The 19484-nt window shown below is 42.6% G+C and overlaps 2 protein-coding genes and 1 long non-coding RNA gene across 3 annotated transcripts in view; 1 reads left to right on the top strand and 2 right to left on the bottom strand.

Moving 5' to 3' along the window:
- The window catches only part of LOC308586948, a 562568-nt gene that overhangs the window by 426092 nt on the left and 116992 nt on the right, over positions 1-19484 (bottom strand). The gene's annotated exons all lie outside the window — the stretch shown is intronic.
- Positions 10939-17817, top strand: LOC308586918 (protein SPO16 homolog). Its single transcript, XM_081194120.1, has 5 exons — positions 10939-11062; positions 13946-14039; positions 15074-15242; positions 16397-16475; positions 17382-17817. The coding sequence occupies exons 1-5, from the start codon at positions 10994-10996 to the stop codon at positions 17514-17516; spliced, it is 546 nt and encodes a 181-aa protein (XP_081050246.1). The 5' UTR covers positions 10939-10993; the 3' UTR covers positions 17517-17817.
- The window catches only part of GLMN (glomulin, FKBP associated protein), a 28432-nt gene continuing 28028 nt past the window's right edge, over positions 19081-19484 (bottom strand). The window contains exon 19 of the mRNA XM_081194038.1: positions 19081-19468. Coding sequence (XP_081050164.1) covers positions 19352-19468 — 117 coding nt within the window. The 3' untranslated portion in view covers positions 19081-19351. The remainder of the gene's footprint in view (positions 19469-19484) is intronic.

The raw sequence follows: 19484 nt of genomic DNA on the forward strand, positions 1-19484 counted from the left end.
GATGGAGAACCCATAGTACAGCACATGAGGGAAGGAGAGGGGAGATCTGGCAGGCTATAGTGCTTGTGCAGTTGGAGCATTTGTCATAGCGCAAAGTTGAGTTCCACCCATTTTATTTTAGTAACGCATGTGGAAATGCAGCTTTTGAAGGATTCATGATTTCATTCTTCCCTCTCTGCCTATACTTAAAGGTAAAGGGACCCCTGACCATTCGGTCCAGTCGTGGCCAACTCTGGGGTTGCAGCGCTCATCTCGCTTTATTGGCCGAGGGAGCCGGCGTACAGCTTCCGGGTCATGTGGCCAGCATGACTAAGCTGCTTCTGGCGAACCAGAGCAGCGCACGGAAATGTTGTTTACCTTCCCGCCGGAGCGGTACCTATTTATCTACTTGCACTTTGATGTGCTTTCAAACTGCTAGGTTGGCAGGAGCAGGGACAGCAACGGGAGCTCACCCCATTGCGGGGATTCAAACCACCAGCCTTCTGATCGGCAACTCCTAGGCTCTGTAGTTTAACCCACAGCGCCACCCGCGTCCCACTGCCTATACTTAATAAATTAAAAAAGTAATTAAGATACTCGCATAGTGCCATTCCACTAAGAAAAAATCCCAGCTTTCAATGAAAATACATGAAAACATTAAAGGAAAACACCTAAATATCACACGTCAGAAATTAAAAATGGCAGAAACCGTAAAGCGAAGGTAGAAAAGCAGCATAAAGATTAACATCGGCTTTCGTGGAAAGGTCATTCCAAAGGTGGGGTTCAGATTCCTGTGGGCAGAGGTGGTCCTCCAGATCTTTGGCTCCAAGAGCCATTCACGGCTTCAAAGGGTAAGCACTAGCAAGTTGAACTTTGAAACAGATCAGCCCCCAGTGCAGTTGTTCAAAGACTGGCAACATGTAATCCATTTGGCTGGTCTCTGTTAGTAGCCCAGTGACCATTTTGTACTAGCGGTTTGCAATAAGTCTTCAATGGCATTGTGAAAACTAGTGCAAGTATTGGCAATGCATAATGGCTTCCCGTGTACTTCAATAGTTACATTTTTATTTCTGACAAACATTGGGATTCATTTTCCCCATTACGTACACCAAAGGCTTGCTACAAAGAGTTGAATAAATGTGGCAGGAAAAGAATAAAGCTTATGCTGTGTCAGCTCTTTCCCATTTCATTTACCCTTATTTTAAAAAGATTTTATTAAAGATAATAAGTGTAATATTATAAAATGCCCCAGTAAAAATTGTGACATCCCCCCGCCGCATCCTCCTCTTTCTACAGCGTGATGAATTCACAATAAATGTCTTTACAATCTTCAATCAGCTTCCAAAGTCAGACACATTCATACATTCAGTGCTCCAAACGTCCATCAAAGAGAGTCATATCTGATAATAACTTTAGTCTCATACATGTTTTAATAGTCTATTGCCATGTCTAAAAGTCTGATGTAGCTTGAGGAAGATTATCTGCCTGTCTGTGATCTTTGGTGTAGAAAATAAAGGACCACCATATTGTGAGAAATGTCTCTGGTTTTTGTTTTCCATGGGAAACAATATTATGGGCGACCTTTTCTGCTATTGCTTGCATCATATATTTTTATACCAAAATTCCAGAGTAAATCCTTGTAGCTTCTGCCATGTTTGTGCTATTGCCAATCGTGCAGTGATTGGCATCCTCAAAAATAGTAAGGAAAGCTGATTGTGGGTTAATAATACTTTTCAGTGTTTAGATTTCTTTTGTTAGGGGGGAGATGGAAAATTGGCTCTGGTTTTCAAGTGGAAAAGTTCCTTTGGTCTGACATGACGATGGGGAGGAGGAAGAGGATTCAGGCAAGGGGTGTAGCCGGGCCTGGGACACACCAGCTGGGGATGAAGTACCGTATTTTTCGGACTATTGGACGCACCGGTCCATAGGACGCACCTAGATTTGGGGGGGGAAATAAAGGGGGAAAAAATTTATCCCCCCCCCCGCCAGGCGCGGGGCTGGGGCGGGGAAGCCCGAGCTTCCCCCTCCCCCAGAACGGGACTCAGAGCCATGCCGAAGCTGCGCGCAGCTTTGGCATCGCTCTGGGAGCTTGCGGGGCTGGGGGAGGAGGAAGCCTTCCGCCAGCCTCCAAACCAAGTCGGGGGACAGCGGGAATGGCGCGCTGCGCCTCTCCCGCTGTCCCCCGAGTTTGCGGGGCTGGCGACGGGGAGGAGCAGGCTTCTCCCCCCGCCAGCCTTCTAACCAAGTTGGGGGACAGCGGGAAGGGCGCGCTGCGCCTCTCCCGCTGTCCCCCGAGCTTGTGGGGCTGGCGGTGGGGCTCTCCTGAAGCCTGGAGGTTGTGGGGCTGGTGGGGGGGAGAAGCAGGCTTGCTTCTCCCACCCCCAGCCTCCAGATCAGGTCGCGGAATAGCTGGATGGCGGAGCGCTGCCATCCCGCGATTCCCCGACCTGATCTGGAGGTTGTGGGGATGGTGGGGGGGAGAAGCAGGCTTGCTTCTCCCACCCCCAGCCTCCAGATCAGGTCGTGGAATAGCGGGATGGCGGAGCGCTGCCATCCCGCGATTCCCCGACCTGATCTGGAGGTTGTGGGGATGGTGGGGGGGAGAAGCAGGCTTGCTTCTCCCACCCCCAGCCTCCAGATCAGGTCGTGGAATAGCGGGATGGCGGAGCGCTGCCATCCCGCGATTCCCCGACCTGATCTGGAGGTTGTGGGGATGGTGGGGGGGAGAAGCAGGCTTGCTTCTCCCACCCCCAGCCTCCAGATCAGGTCGTGGAATAGCGGGATGGCAGAGTGCTGCCATCCCGCGATTCCCCGACCTGATCTGGAGGTTGTGGGGATGGTGGGGGGGAGAAGCAGGCTTGCTTCTCCCACCCCCAGCCTCCAGATCAGGTCGGGGAATAGCGGGATGGCGGCTCTGCACCTCCCCGCTGTCCCCAGCTTTTGGGTGCAGGCTGCTGCCCGCAAGCCTTGCGAGCCCGCGGGACATCCCGCCGGGCTTGCAAGACTTGGGATAGCTTCCTGAAGCCTGGAGAGCGAGAGGGGCCGGTGCGCACGGACCCCTCTCGCTCTCCAGGCTTCAGCAAAAGCCTGCATTCGCACCATAGGACGCACACACATTTCCCCTTCATTTTTGGAGGGGAAAAAGTGCATCCTATAGTGCAAAAAATACGGTACTTGCAGGGTGATGGGGATGGTGAGAGGACCCAGAACTGAAGGAGCCAGAGTCAGAAGGGGCCCTGCCTCCATGAACACAGTGGGCTCTGAGACGTAGGGAGCAGTGGGAGATATGCTCTAGGTCAGGCATAGGCAAACTCTGCCCTCCAGATGTTTTGGGACTACAACTCCCATCCCTAGCTAACAGGACCAGTGGTCAAGGATGATGGGAGTTGTAGTCCCAAAACATCTAGAGGGCCGAGTTTGCCTATGCCTGCTCTAGGTGGCTGAGGCAGACAAGAGCCTACAGCCCAGCTCCCTAGTTGGCCAGGTGGGGCTCGCTATTTCTGGGAGGTGAGTTCTCAGCTGGAGTAGGCTCAGGACAGGTGAGGGTCACCTGCCTCATTAAGCCCAGGTGCTGCACAAAGCAGCAAAGGGCAGCAGAGCTAAGGGGCTGTGTCTGCTCAGCTGTCCATGTTGATGGATCTTGGCTTGGATGCTCCAGGACCACTATGGGATGGTGCTTCTGGTTGGACTTCGGACATATAGATTGACCCCAGACCGTGTATCCCGACTGTTGAACTTGGGACTTGAAATACTGCCTTGCCTGCCAGGTAGCCCCAGGGATCAGGACAATGTCCATAGCAATGTCTAGCATGAAAGAAGAGCATATGATGGGAAGGGTAGGACATCTGACAGAAAGGCTGTGGAGGTGTGCTGGGCCAGCCTCAATTTATTCCCCAGGGGGTGGACCCAAGCAATGACCCTTGGCTAGTTGGGCCCACCCCCTGGGGAATCCCTGGACCTAGGCCTGCCTGTCACTGGTCCATCCGTAGTCAGGCCTGCTGTCCTACCCAGGCTGACAAAGCCTATGGCCAGGCCACAATGCTACCTGACTGTTTAAGGTAAGCGGACTTGTCTTATCCTTTGCCTTAGGCTGGAAAATGTCTGGAGCCGGCCCTACTAGTCCCTAGAGCAGTGATGGCCAAACTTGGCCCTCCAGCTGTTTTGGGACTACAACTCCCCTCATCCATAGCTAACAGGACCAGTGGTCAGGGATGATGGGAATTGGCCAAGTTTGGCCATCACTACACTAAAGTACAATTGAAGAGGCTGAGCTGCAGGGATGGGGCAGAAATTCAGTTCAGTTTACATTTAAAGGTGAATCGACCAAATCTACACTTTCTGAAGCAATAGGAGAATCAAAGCACAGCCATTCTTTTAAATTAACACTTAACTGAATTTTGCAAAGGTTGTTTACAAAAATACATACATTGGAGGTCAGTGTGCATAAAAAATAACACAGCAGTGAAAATAACATACAAACTGTATTACATTGTTTCAAAAAATGTCAAAATTGCACGCAGAAATATCAGACATTCACACTAGGATGTTGGGGAAATTTCAGGAGAATTTTTTTTAAAAATTGCAATTGCAGAAATGTGGAGAACTGAATTTAACATTGGGGAGACTAGAAACAACCCAAATAGATAGATCCTTATATTCCCACATAACTGTAAACAAAGAATTCACTAGTTCAGAAATTCTCTGCCATGAACTTGGTGGTCTCTGGCAAGCCAACACCTCTTAGCCCTTGGTGGTTCAAGACCAGCTACTGGGTCTCAAGAGCAACGCTACTCCCATTCAAATATCTGAGAAAGGTTAGGCTTCCCAAGTGCATGTTTGGGTTCTAGTTGTGTCCTGACTCTGAAAAGGTTGAAGACTTTTACTGTTATCTCTCTACTGTAAATATGAAGCTTATTCCAGGTATTATGCCCACTTTAGAGAGATTATTGAGAGAATGTGGGAAGCACATCAAGTACTTTGAAGTGCATTAGAAATGCTGGGTATTATAGTTATTGAAGAAACTTGTGCTGAGCTTTTTGGAGAAAAGGCATGATACAATTAAGCATGTACAGTGGTGCCTCGCAAGGCGAAATTAATCCATTCCGCGAGTCTCTTCGTCTTGCGGTTTTTTCGTCTTGCGAAGCACGGCTATTAGCGACTTAGCGGCTATTAACGGCTTAGCGGCTTTAAGAAAAAGGAAACAAACTTGCAGGAACTCGCAAGACGTTTCGTCTTGCGAAGCAAGCCCATAGGGAAATTCGTCTTGCGAAGCGACTCAAAAAACGCAAAACCCTTTCGTCTAGCGAGTTTTTCGTCTTGCGAGGCATTCGTCTTGCGGGGCACCACTGTATTTGACCTAAGATCGTCATTAAAAAACGTGACACTTCTGAAATGCTCTCTAAGGTGAGAAAAATTCATGAGCACTGAGGCCTGATTCACTCAAGTGGCATTTGTTCTTCTTTGCATTCAGTTACACGACAGGAGGCATGGACTTTTTTTAGCGTGGTCCAGCTCTTTAGTCCTGGGTGAGTCGCTGCGATTGACAGTGTCTACATGTAAGAAGCTGGTTCACGTGCCTCCCCTCAGTGGCATCGTATACACATGTACACAATCAATTGGAGAATAAAAACTTTGTGTAGATTGTGTCTCTAAAGATATGCTTGATGTGCTGAGTTGGCCAGGTACAATATTGTTATAGGTGTGGTCTTGATCATGAGGTCTTCTTCCTCTTAAGCAGAGATGGGGAATTGTGGCCCTCCTGTGTTGTTGTTGTTTAGTCGTTTAGCCGTGTCCGACTCTTTGTGACCCCATGGACCACAGCATGCCATTCACTCCTGTTTTCCACTGCCTCCCGCAGTTTGGTCAGACTCATGCTGGTAGCTTTGAGAACACTGTCCAACCATCTCGTCCTCTGTCGTCCCCTTCTCCTTGTGCCCTCCATCTTTCCCAACATAAGGGTCTTTTCCAGGGAGTCTTCTCTTCTCATGAGGTGGCCAAAGTATTGGAGCCTCAGCTTCACAATCCGTCCTTCCAGTGAGCACTCAGGGCTGATTTCCTTAAGAATTGATAGGTTTGATCTTCTTGCAATCCATGGGACTCTCAAGAGTCTCCTCCAGCACCATAATTCAAAAGCATCAATTCTTCGGCGATCAGCCTTCTTTATGGTCCAGCTTTCACTTCCATACATCACTACTGGGACTCCTAGATGTTGCCAAATATTGGTCATGTTTGCTATGGCTGCTGGGAGCTACAGTCCAACAACATCTGGAGGGCCACAGGGTCCCCATCCCTGCTCTCAAGTAAAACAATCCAAAATCTTGGTAGGTGCAGTTAAAGTAAATTGGAAGGATTGGCTGTAGTCTCTATATGTTTCTCTCTAAGCAGTTATGCATAATATTCTGTAGCTGTAGCCTTTTGGCTCTTCAGTCTGTACATGGGAAGAAACAAAGATTTATGTCCTGGACGATTTCAGTTTAAAAGGATATAATTGCGCGTCGGTGTGTGAATATTTCATGACACCATGATAAGTTATCCGCTTGATATATGACGTAGTGCCTAAGGACAGGCAAAATAATAATAATAGGGGAAAGTGCTCAGTTAATTGCATTGGTAATGATTTCAGCAGATTAAAAAATGGAAAGGGGGCTGGTGTTCTAGAAGCCCATCCTGAAAAATAAGCTTTCTACCTCTTCCTTGAAGAGGCATAACTCATAGCAAAGTGTGAGAGGCTGCCATACTGCTTGCAACACTGTGAGCACAGCTCAATGGGGTGAGACATTCGTTCCCAGAAATCACCCGAAGTTTCTAGCAGTTTTTTTTAAATTGGTTTTCACATTACTTTACAATACAGATGTACCAAAGCCAACATCATTTCCTCCCCATCCCCCCATACATTTACATTTCTATTTCCTCAATCCATCATATTATTCTTTTCTCCTTCCTCCCACTTCCCTCCGCCCCCACTCAATTTCCTCCACATTATACAATTTACAATAATCTTTGCATTCTACGACCTTCTCAAATCATCTATATATTATTATTATCTTTCCTTACTAATTTTTCTTCCATCCAGTATTTCACATTTTAATCTAGGCATATTAGCATATCTTTTTTTGAGAATATTTTGCCACATATTCATCAAAACATTTCCACTCCTTTTAAAATTTTTGATTCGACTGATTTCTTATTATAGTAGTTAATTTTGCCAAAATTAAATATTCATTTAGTTTACAAATCCAACCCTCCTTTGTGGTTATAGTTTGTGACTTCCAGCAAGCAGCAGTCACTATTCTAGCAGCTGTACTTGCATATAGACAAATCCCCCCCCCCCGGTGATATCTCATCATCTATCAATCCAAGGAGATATGTCTCTGGTTTCTTTGTTATTGATATTTTCAACACCTTCTTTAATTCTTCGTGTACTACTATCCAAAATTTCTTAATTTCCTCACACCTCCACCACATATGTTTTGTTGTTCCTATTTCTCCACCACATCTCCAACAGAGGTTGGATTTCAATTTGTGTATCTTTGCCAACTTAACTGGCGTTAAGTACCACCTATAGAACATCTTTACAAAATTTTCTTTAATTGTATATGAGGCAGTAAATGGTATATCCTCTCGCCAGAGTTTCTCCCATTGCTCTATCTAGATAGTATGTCCAAGATGCTGAGACCGTTTATTCATCATTTCTTTCACTTCTTCCTCCATCATCTAGCAGTTTCTTTCTAGCAGTTTCTCACCCCGACACAATACCCCTAAGCAAGACCATACTTAGGGCATTCTCTGGTATCTCCACATAAAAGGACACTCTCTTCCACCACACTTGAGGGAAGTTGGCTAGTTTAAGGAGTGGGGAAAGAAGGCTGTCTACACATTTAGGTCCCTCAGCAATGGGGCAATCTTTGTTGGGTTAAGGTGGAACAGCGGAGGGGCTGCTACGGTTGCCCCCCAGCATCTGCTCTCTGAGGTGTTGCCTCACTCCGTTGAATGTTTGGGCTGACCCCGTTACTGAGTGAAGAAGGGAGTTTGTCTCGCCATTTTTCTTGCGAAGGCACAAGAACTGAGGAGACACCGAATACTATGCAAGCTAGTATGCTCCAGTATTATTAAGCACGACTACCTTCCTGTAAGATTTCTAGGCTTCTTTCCAAATATCCCCCTTGCAGGAAAATATTTGAAATGGCAGGCTTTCAGATCAGCGAACTAAAATTACAATTCCTATATCGAGAAAAGCTTTGACGCTTTTGTCGTAGCGCCAGTCGTATCCAGTCTTTTCCCTGGATAGTTTGCCTTTCTGTTCTGAATGGGGAAACCTGATGCTGTGTAATTTATTAATGTCTTTGTTGAATTTTTTTTATGCTTTTGATAGAATAGACTTCCACACGAACATGATCACAAGCAGTAACGCAAAGTTTTATTACAACAATCCTCTGTAACATTAACCCTTAACCCTGTCCTGCTTTTTTTAAAAAAACAAAAACCCAGCATTCTTTAACTGAGCATTTGATTTTAGTAGTAATTCTGCTTTTACCTTAAGTTAATTTAGTCAATTATGGGGGATACATCTACATAATTTATCAAATTCATTCAGCTGTAAGTGTAGAGTGGGTTTTTTTAAAAAAAAAAAAAATAAGGACCAGTACTGGGGAATCTTGTGCAAGTAAAGTAAGGAGGAGAAGGAATGGAATGCGGGAGCGGAGTTGAACAATTGAGTTCCTATTCATTTTTTTTTTCATTTTTATTAAATTTGTATACCACCCTTCATCCATATATCACAGGGGAAGAGTGGAGAAGGAGATCCCTTGTTTATCCCAATACCTTGCCCCCCCCCAATCCAGAATTTGAGAGTGAGTTAAAAACAGAAACATCATTTCATTGCGCCCAGACAAAAGGAGAACACTGTTTCCTCAGTGGCGTGCTTTTTTGAATTTGTCTGTAAATTGAAAGTTGCCAGTTTTAAAAACAAATAAACAGGGTGAGGAAAAGAAAAGTTGTGTAGGGTTATATTCTGCAAGTGCCACTGGCAAGTTAACCATGCACCCTTGGCTGTGATACCAGAAGAGGGAGTCATCAGAGCTAGGCCTCAAAGCCAGCCTCCATTACTGGCGTTCTATAATGGTGTCTCTTAGAAAAGTTGTGAGGGGGACCTTGACTGAGGGGCCAGAGCTCAGCTTTCGCAGGGCCTGGGCTAAGTAGGAATGAGAGTCAATAGATTAGGAAGCTATAGAAACCTTCGCTTCCCACACTGTCCTTAGCAAGCCTTAGTGACAAAACTGCCACATCCAAGCTCTCTCTTGTACGCCGCTTTTTATTGAACGTGAGAGGAATTGCTAAGCCATTCTTGACTGGCATGACTCACAATGCCATAATGCTGACTAGAATTCTATCTTCATAAGCAGTGTTAGAAATGGAAATATGAAAGCTAAACGGCACCTTAAACCGAGGTTGCAGGCGCAACAACAGAATGTTTTTTGTCTTTGTTTTCATAATAGGAATCATAGGCTTGTCCTGCGCCAGGAATTTTCCTGACATGTTTCCAGGTGTAAAAATGGCGTGGTGGTGGGGATTTTGCCGAACTGGCAAAATGTCAGTGAAAACCTGGATGTATGGTAACGCAGTGGAAAAAGTAGTGGAAACAGTTCCAAAAGCTTTAAAACACTATTTGGTGTGGGGAGGTTTCCACAGAAAAAGTTGACAATTTGGGTTGTTCCCCAAAAAACCTCAAGGGCACCCAGGGTTGCTGGCACTCCTTGCTCCAAATCAGAACTTGAAGCTAGGGTCTCTTTGGTGTATGCACAGTATATTCAAAATATCCACTTTGCCACACTTCGAAACACACAGTGCCTCTGTAGAATAGAAAAGGGGCAAACCTAGTATTAAAGTACCCTTACCACAGAGTGGTAAATGGGGACTTTATGAGTTAATTTGCAACAAATTATAATGATATGCTCTCTGTGGAGTGTGTCTCACTTAGTACCCTAACCTTTTCCTAATGTTGTAACAGAAAAGGTGCTTACTGTATGGGAAAAGGTGAAAAAACTTGAATGCCCACAGAATTATTAGCTCTGTTAGCAGATCCTCCAAGTGTCCCTATTTTCCAGGGACGTCCCTGATTTAGAGAAGCCATCCTGGTTTCTGATTTGAACCCAGAATACCCCCCCTTTTTTCCTTAGGATGTTCCTATTTTCATTGGAGAAATGTTGGAGGGTATGGCATCCGACCTCCGAGCTGTCTAAAGGCAATCCTGTATAGGGAAGGGTTTTTTTAAAAATGTTTAATGTTTTTATTATATATGTTGGAAGCCGCCCAGAGTGGCTAGGGACAACCCAATAAGATGTGTGGGGTATAAGTAGTAAAATTATTATCCTGGAATGGGACGTCCCTATTTTCATCGGAGAAATGTTGGAGGGTATGTGTTAGGCCTATGTGTCTCCTAAATGTTTATGACAGTCTCGCTCATAGATGGTTTGCAAACTCTGCATTCAGATGGTTGGGATCTGTATTGCTGAGCCACCTTGAAGTTATAGTGCGCCTCAAGAGTATCACTAACAGTGCTTGATTGACTCATAGTAATAACCAGAACAAGGACTGCACTTGGGGAAAGTGCCTTTTTCTCTTCAAGGCCTTTTTGATTCAATGGAAGCTTGTTTCTGGTGCATGTACAAATGTTTTGCACAGTTGAAAGAGAGTGAGTGCACCGTTTCCCAGGGCTAAAAATAGTCAAGAGCTATACATGTCTATTCTGAAGCTTCATTGAGATCAATGGGACTTACTCTTAACTAAGTGTGCTTAGAATTCCAGCCTAAAGTAGAGTTCATCTCTTATATTTTGTAAATGACACCTTCTCTTTGCACTTTACTTGTCCTCTAGCATTATCAAAACTCAGTATAACGTGACCTGTTATATTAATGCTATTTATAAGGTGCAAGCAAAGGTCCCACTACTTTCCCTTCTCAGTTTGTAGTGTTCCATAAGTGTCTGGTACTGCAGAAACTTTGGTGACTGTGTCAACATGGCGGAAGGCAGTGGGCAAGAAAAGACACGGTGGACTGCAACCGTAATTGTGAGTTCATCTCTTCAGGTACTGTATCCTACCATTTGTTCGTACAAGTTGCTCTAGCCTCGCAAAGGGTCACAAAATAAATGGGGCTGTGTATTCCACCCTTTCTAGGAACACCTAATATAGAAGAGAGAGCCATGGCATCAAACCTTAACAACAGTGTCAGAACACAGCTCTACCATGTCCTCATATGCCTGGGATTAAGGCCTCCAGATTAGAGAGGGTAGTCTGCAAACAGATTTAAAACCCACCACCTTTTAAATTAAAACTAACCACTGTGTTGCATTAAGGAATTGACTGGCATTGAAGCATAGTGTAATGGGAAGCACAATTCTGTAAGCAGTGAAGACTCCCAAAGTGCAGAGGGTACTCAGGTTAAACCAGTCCAGCTGACACTGCTATCCCATTAGGTTTCAGGGGGGCACCCAGTTCCTTCAGAGCGCCCAAGAAATCCCACAGTTCTGACCTCAGTTTGAGTCCAAAATTGCCAATCAATTGCGCTCTTTCTTATCGTCAAATAAACCCAAGTGGCCAGGGGAAGGCACAGAAATACACTGGCTTTTTTTGCTCTAGCACTCCCCTTCCACAAGTATCTCCAGTTATTTAGTTACTGTGGCATCATATTGACCCTAGCGTACATTACCAAGGGGATACTAAACAGATCTGGCTAGGGCTATTTACTTAACGAAAGAAACTGGTTTGACGATTTTACCAGTCCTCTTCTTCTCCAGACCTGTCTTATAGCTGCAGAATTACAGTACTGAGTTGGAAGAGGCCCCAGGAGGTGTTTTAGTTTAATCCCCCAAAACGCATAACAATATTTTAATTCCGCTAAATCAGTGTACAGAAGTGAGATTTTCTGATAAAGCATGCTTACAGCAGAGTAGACTTCTTATATTCCTGTGCTTTCCCCCCACCCCAAACACTCCAGAGGGGTTAAATGCCATGATCAAAGAGCATCGACCATATTAATATGCCCATTTCAATGGAATCTAAAACACTAATGGCCTGGCTAGAACAAAAGCACAAAGCAGAAGACCTTGCTTTATCAGATCAAAGGCCCATCTAATCCGGCATTCTCTTCTCACAGTGGCCAATCAGATGCCTATTGGATGCCCAACAGAGGACATGAGTGCAATAACACACTCTCCACTTTTATTTCCCAGCAACTTGGTATTCAGAGGCATGCCCAGTAGCACACAACCATTCTGACTCTAGTAGCCACTGATAAACTTTACCCTCCTTGAACTTCTCTAATTTTCCTTTAAAGACCCGTTCTGACGAATAGCGTTGAACTAGGACCCAGGAGACCGGGGTTCAAATCCTCACTCAGTCATCAAGCCCACTGGGTGACCGTGGGTCAGTCACTACCTGTCATCAGAACCTACCTTGCAGGGTGGTTTTGAGGATAACATGGAAAGGAGGAGAGACATGTATGTTACCTTGAGCTCCTGGGAGTATAAAAGCAAATGTAAATAAATAAATAGTTGGGGGCTAACTTCCATCCTTCTTGGGATGTTCCCAATTTGTAAAAGTGACTGAAAGAAAATAGGGTGAGTGAGCTGGAGTCTATAAGAGTTGTGTTTTGCACTTGGAAGACTTTTACATCAGGGAGGATGTGGGGGACGCAATCTGTTATGGCTGTTAAGTGCCACTTCCTATCAGGTTGTAAGAAACCCTTTCTTCCTCCAACACTTGCAGCAGCAGCACCTCTGTGACATTTAGAATTGTTGCCCACCTGAGGTCATCCCTGCTTCCCAACAAACAAAGTGGCTTTTGCATTGACTTTTTGTTAGTACAGCCAGTGCTCGCCAATGTGTTCCCCTTCCCTCCTTTTCCCCTCTGGAGCCTTCCTTTAGTTTGTTAATAGCAATTACAGGATGCAATGAACAGTCATAATGACAAACAGGCGATGCAGAAAGTGCTATAGATGTTTTTATCTGGGTTCTCCTTGCTTTCAGGAAGCATTTTGATTGATTAATCTATAATGTTGATCTTTGTTACTCTTTTAATGCAGTTTTTTATTAGTTTCCCTTTTCTTGTTGACAGGAACAGTTCTTGGAGGCAGTACACTGTCATTGCACAAGCTGACATTGTTCTTGATTGATAGAATAGAAAGAAACTTGGCTAGCTTATTTTAAGATGAAAACTTGATTGATAGGATACCTGGGTAATCTGTGACCCTCCGGATGCAGCTGGTCTACACCTTGCAACATCTCTGGCTGGGGCTGATGGAAAACAGGCCCTCTTTAAAAGCTCCTGCTGCATTTGGAATACGTCTTCTGTCCATTCCTATCCTTTTTCTGGGTCCACCTTACTTTCCTGACTGTTTTAATGAACAGAAGGGGAATGGGATGACAGAGGCAGGAGGAACCGACAGGAGAAGACGCAAACATTTTCTCATTGCATTGAGGAGTTTAATGGATGGCTCTCCAGGCTGCAACTGGGACAACTGTTAAGTTCTGTTGTATGGCAAGCTAAACATAAAGCACCTTGGTTATAATGAGCAATATTTTAATGAAAAGGATGCATGTTTTATAATATACAGTGGTACCTCGGGTTACATACGCTTCAGGTTACAGACTCCGCAAACCCAGAAATAGTACCTCGGGTTAAGAACTTTGCTTCAGGATGAGAACAGAAATTGTGTGGCAGCGGGAGGCCCCATTAGCTAAAGTGGTGCTTCAGGTTAAGAACGGACCTCCGGAACGAATTAAGTTCTTAACCCAAGGTACCACTGTATGTTAGCTTAGTGGGAAGAGGATTAAAGGTTAAAAAATGATCAACGCTGTAGATATTTCTGTCTCTCTTTTTTGTCATTATAATACGAGCTCGAAGTGACCCAATTAACTTTATTTAGAACTGGTGAGCATGTTTTAATCCTGTATTTTATAACTTATTTAGGGTCATGAAATTTCAATGTCCCTACAAAATCAGCAACACCGGGTTCGATATTCAGATACAGTGGAAAATGGATCAATAATTTTCTCTCTTTCTGGTAGAGTATCTTAAATTATGGGAAATGTGACCATTAATACACACACACACACACACACACACACACACACACACACGTATATGAATTTATTTATATTTCATTTAATGTATTTATTTATTATTTATATTTATTTCATTAAAAATATATGCTACTTGATTGTGTGTGTGTGTTTATAATCTCAAAGCGGTTTACAGGGCTACTTAAACTGCAGAATTCAATATGGAAATTAAGAGTGACAAGTTGTACACATGGTGGTCTTGCAGCATCCCTACAACATAATTTGGCTCAGAGTATCAATATGCTTTACACCCAGTGAATTTTATGGAGGGCATAATCTCAGTCTCCATAACTGACCCTTTAGAAATCCCCCAAAGCCAAGAAATTTGTAATGACTGTTATCCTTCTCTCAAACTGGACATAATCACATCTGAAGGAAATTTTAGAATGCTTGTAGCCAGATATGAATAGCAGAAAATGATCCTGTAGACTTATAAGGCAGAATAATTTTAAACCATTTCAAGCTATGAATGTTGGGTTTCATAGTCCAGTTCAACAAAAAACACTTGTTTGTTATTATTTTGTCCACTTATATAAATCACCAACAATTTACTAAATTCTGTTTAAAAGAGACAGTCCCTACCCATGGGTTTAAAATGTAAATAGACATCACACAAAAGGAAAAAGGATGAGGAGGAAAGAGGAAGACAAGCAAATTCATGTATAATTTTTTAATGTGTTCCTCATCTTCCTATCCTAATTTGAGAATCACTGTAATAAAGTAAGCAGATAAGATCAGGACACTGTAGAAACAATTAGCCCCCTTTCATCTGTTTGTATGGGGCTTCCAAATAAACAGGCTGGGAAATGGATGAAAGAGTAGCAATGAGTCTATCTTCCACATACATATGCCTAGGACTACAGCTTTATATGAACAAAACACTATTTCAATAGTAAATATACCAACTATATATGTATTTGACTATTTTTTATATGCAGTTAAGTCTGACTTGATCACCATATTTCTTCTTGCCCAGGAATTGCATTTTTGCTGGTCGATGCTCAAGGCTTATTTTTCACAGAGAGAGAGGTTTTATTTGAAAGAATAAAGAAGTTCATGACCATTCACAGGAATGGATTTTTGCTTTTGTCAGCTGCTCGTCATGGACCAAAAGAATGGGATGGGATGTTCAGAGTTCAGCAGAGGTATGAAATTAAATGAGACTTACTTCCAATCAAGTATGTGTTAGGACTACAACAAGAGTTCTAATAGTCTAAAAATGAGAATTACGCTTTTGAAAGTCTAGCAATACAGATCGTTATGCCAACAAAGAAGCAATTGGCAGGGGTAGTACAACCTGAGGGCATGGCAGTACAGCGGTACCTCGGGTTACATACACTTCAGGTTACATACACTTCAGGTTACAGACTCCGCTAACCCAGAAATAGTACCTCGGGTTAAGAACTTTGCTTCAGGATGAGAACAGAAATCGTGCAGCAGCGGCGCAGCAGCAGTGGGAGGCCCCATTAGCTAAAGTGGTGCTTCAGGTTAAGAACAGTTTCAGGTTAAGAATGGACCTCCGGAACGAATTAAGTATGTAACCAGAGGTAGCACTGTAGTACTGCAAGAACAGAGCATATCCTGGAGTAACAGGATGCTTCAATATTAAGTGGATGGTTCAATATTAAGTTTATGTTCAAAGTCTTAAAAGTGAGCTAGGAAATTGTCCCATCTGATTGTAATGGCCACTATTAGTAACATAATTATCTCTGTGTGTTCTCCCCTGCGTTTAATTTCCCTCTGACCTCATTGTTTAAATTCCTCCTCCCCTGCCCTCTCTCTGTTTGCCTGCAACTTGGGCAAACACTTCATGCAAACTTTACGGTCCGCAAATAACATCTTGCTGAAGACAATGCTGAAACACTTTGGGAAATAAACAAAATTGGAAGTGTTTTTTTTGTGACCCTTTAGCTTGGCCTTTTCCTTTTTATTTCATCTTGGGTTTAGCCCTCTTGTTTTCCATGTAGCTCAGTACTGTGTACTCCTGATTGTAGTGACCGCCTGGGGTTTAAGGACCACGTCTTTTCCATCACCTGAATTCTTGGTGCAAAGAAAATATAGAGAAAGGAGAATTCCTGGATGTCAGGCTCCAAGCCTGGGAGCAGTGGTAGGGAAGGACTTCAACTACCTTCTGCTATCCCAATCCTAGTGAAAATGAAGTACCAGCTTTTGCAAAATCCCAATTTGCTGCAATCATATTAACATACCCTTATGTAACAACATGCTCCAATTCTTGTCCATGCTGTAAAAAATATGAATACTGTACTTAGCATGATTGACATTTTGAGGGTTGTTTCAGGTTCCTAGGCAGCAATTTACGAATAATCCCAGTCCACAATACCGCTGAAGCTGTTAAACTCATGCTAACTATAGCAAAAGTAAGTAGCAGAATTTTATTGTCAAATAATAACGTACAGCAAAACAGCTATGACAATATAGAATACATCAATAGGATTTCCACATACTTTTTTGAAAAGTCTCTCATACATGCTAAGCATGTAACTGCATCTAAAATGAGCCAATGTGGTTTAGTGTTTTCAGTGCCAAACAAGAACAGGGAAGGTTCTGATATAAATTCCTATTCAGTCATGAAACTCATTGGCTAACCCGTACAGGGCTATTGTGATTTATTTATTTTTAAAGGAGGGTGGGAAGAATAACCAAGGATATCCTTGGAGGAAAAGTGACATGTAAGTGAATAAAATAGTTATTTGCTATTTGGTGCTTGTAATACGAATTATAGATACTTGACTGGCAGATACATATAGGACCTAATGCTTAATGTGATATATGAATAAGATACAGTACTTTTACATAAATACTTCTGGCAATTATTATTGCATACATACCGTACCTAATTTTTAAAAAGTGTTCCCTGTAATTTACTTTGCAGCAAAACCAGAAATAGAATTAAAGACTAAGACTATTTTAAGCTATGCTCTTCAAAATAACTACTTGTTCCTTTAAAGTTACTTCAGTTTAACCTAAGGTTTTTCTTTCAATCACACCAATATAAAATCAGAATTGAAGTATTAAATTTTAAGCCTTTTGAAATCTAGTCACTTGAAGACGAGTCATTTGTAGACTCTCATTTCAAAATAGAAGCCAAAATTCTCTGAAACAGGACCCTGCAAGTAAAATCTGTTATTTTACAAACCCTCTTTAGTACTTTCCCTCAGGATCTTTCTTTCTTGCAGGAAGAATCCAAAGTTATTTTCAACTCTTATGGTGTATTAATTGCACAAACCATTACTATAACCTGCTTTATTTCTCTCCTTGTAAAGACTACTTCAAAACCGCATCTGGACAACATTCGCTACAGAATGCTAATGGCAAAGACACAGATTGTAGAACAAAGCTGTGTTTGGAAAATGCTTCATCAAAGTCAACTGGCTTGTAGTTTAGTAAACACCACTTAATATTTTATTCAAAAATGTTTGGCCTTGTTTATTTGCAAAATAGTCTCAATTTTGTGCTTTTAAAAAATGTATCCACAAAGCAATAAGCTTTTGAAAGCGTATTTCTGGATGTTACATTCAGAATTAAAATCTGTGTGTGATTTCTTAGTTTAATTTCCTGTATAACCATCCAACACATATTACTGTTCACTTGAAAAGACTAGCCAGATGTAAAATACTGAGGAAGAATGGTTATTATTCAAGAGTAACACCTTTAAAAAATGTACATAACTTTGCAAATAAATGGCATAGTTGTAGCCTACCCAATTTAATATTTTCTTTTCTAAGAATTATTTAGAACTTGTTATTCTTTTATTTCCATAAAGGAAAATCTCTTACTAAACAATTTGTATATTTAAGTCAATGAACTCCCATCTCCCAGACTTTTCATTCTGATCCGCTTGTACTTGCTCAGATATATTTCCAGAAATGACCAAGGAAATTTGCAGTGAGGAATTTACTCATAGCTGAAATGGTAGATAGGATAACTCACCTTTATGTCATCTTAATGTAACATCATAATGATACGCTGGTGGGCCTTGCAGCTATGAGGTGATTCAATTTTCTCCAAGTAAGTGCTTAATCTGCCTACATCTAACAGTGCTGCAACATGCTGCTATATATCTCCAAATCAGTTCTATGATAACTGAAATGGGTTCTTAGTATCTACACTGCAAGTTTAGAATGTACTCTCTCTAATGTCAATACAGCACATGCCAATTTATATTTATTTCTGTATCCTACATCTTGAGGCATTTGTGTTCTCTTACTTTTCTTGTGGGTGTGATGTAATGCCAGTAAGGGAATTTATCACTTTTATTTTTTGCTTTTTCCTTGCTATTTTCTGAATACTTGAGGTCTGTACCAAATAGGTTGGCTGTTTTCTACATGGTGTATTTTGGGTGGTGAAAATTAGAGGCCCACCACAGGGTGTGTATAAACCTGTGCCTAAGGGAAAACAAAGAAAATCTTCTGCAGTTCTGGTTACTGAAAAAGAATCCTTGAGAGAGAACACGTGTTCCCATTTCTGTTTTGCCGTTACATTGAATAATAATAATAATTTATTATTTATACCCCGCCCATCTGGCTGGGCTTCCCCAGCCACTCTGGGCGGCTTCCAAAAGAATATTAAAATACTATGATACATCAAACATTAAAAGCTTCCCTAAACAGGGCTGCCTTCAGATGTCTTCTAAAAGTCTAGTAGTTGTTCTCTTTGACATCTGGTGGGAGGGCGTTCCACAGGGCAGGTGGAAGGCCCTCTGCCTGGTTCCCTGTAACTTGGCTTCTCGCAGTGAGGGAACCGCCAGAAGGCCCTTGGTGCTAGATCTCAGTGTCCGGGTAGAACGATAGGGGTGGAGACGCTCCTTCAGGTATACTGAATCATGTGCTTTATGTCACAGTAGGGTTATAAAACAGGCTGTGCCATGAAAAAGTTCCGTGTGTTACCCACCCACCCATGAAACCTCATAGTTATCGATGCTCCTGGGAGTTCTGCCAACAAAAAACATTGCCAGAGGCTTCCTTTCACTGATCTTGGCCAGGCATTTTTAATGAATGCTAAGACACACTTCTACACGTATTTTGTAAAAATACCATTCAGGTTTAACAATTCCTTTAAAATCTGAAGGTGTAGAAAAAGTATTATTGGACCTTCTTTTCCAGCAGCTATATAATGACGACTTGGTGTATACTTAAAAGGTTGGTATTTTTATCTTTTCAAGCAAAGTCGTAATGGCAGAATTAGAAACAGTGCACAATGTGAAACACTATTGGGATAAGGGAGGTAGAAAGCATCACTTGATCCTAGTAGTTTCTTCAGCTGCAGCAGTTGTTTTGGTTTCAATGAGTTCTTCTACCCTGGCAAGAACACTCTCTATCAAATCAAACGTGTAAAGAGCCGAGTGGAGAACCTGAAATATTAGAGAA

This window comes from Podarcis bocagei (genome assembly GCF_964188305.1).
Source record: "Podarcis bocagei genome assembly, chromosome: 5".
In the NCBI taxonomy this organism is placed as follows: Eukaryota; Metazoa; Chordata; class Lepidosauria; order Squamata; family Lacertidae; genus Podarcis; species Podarcis bocagei.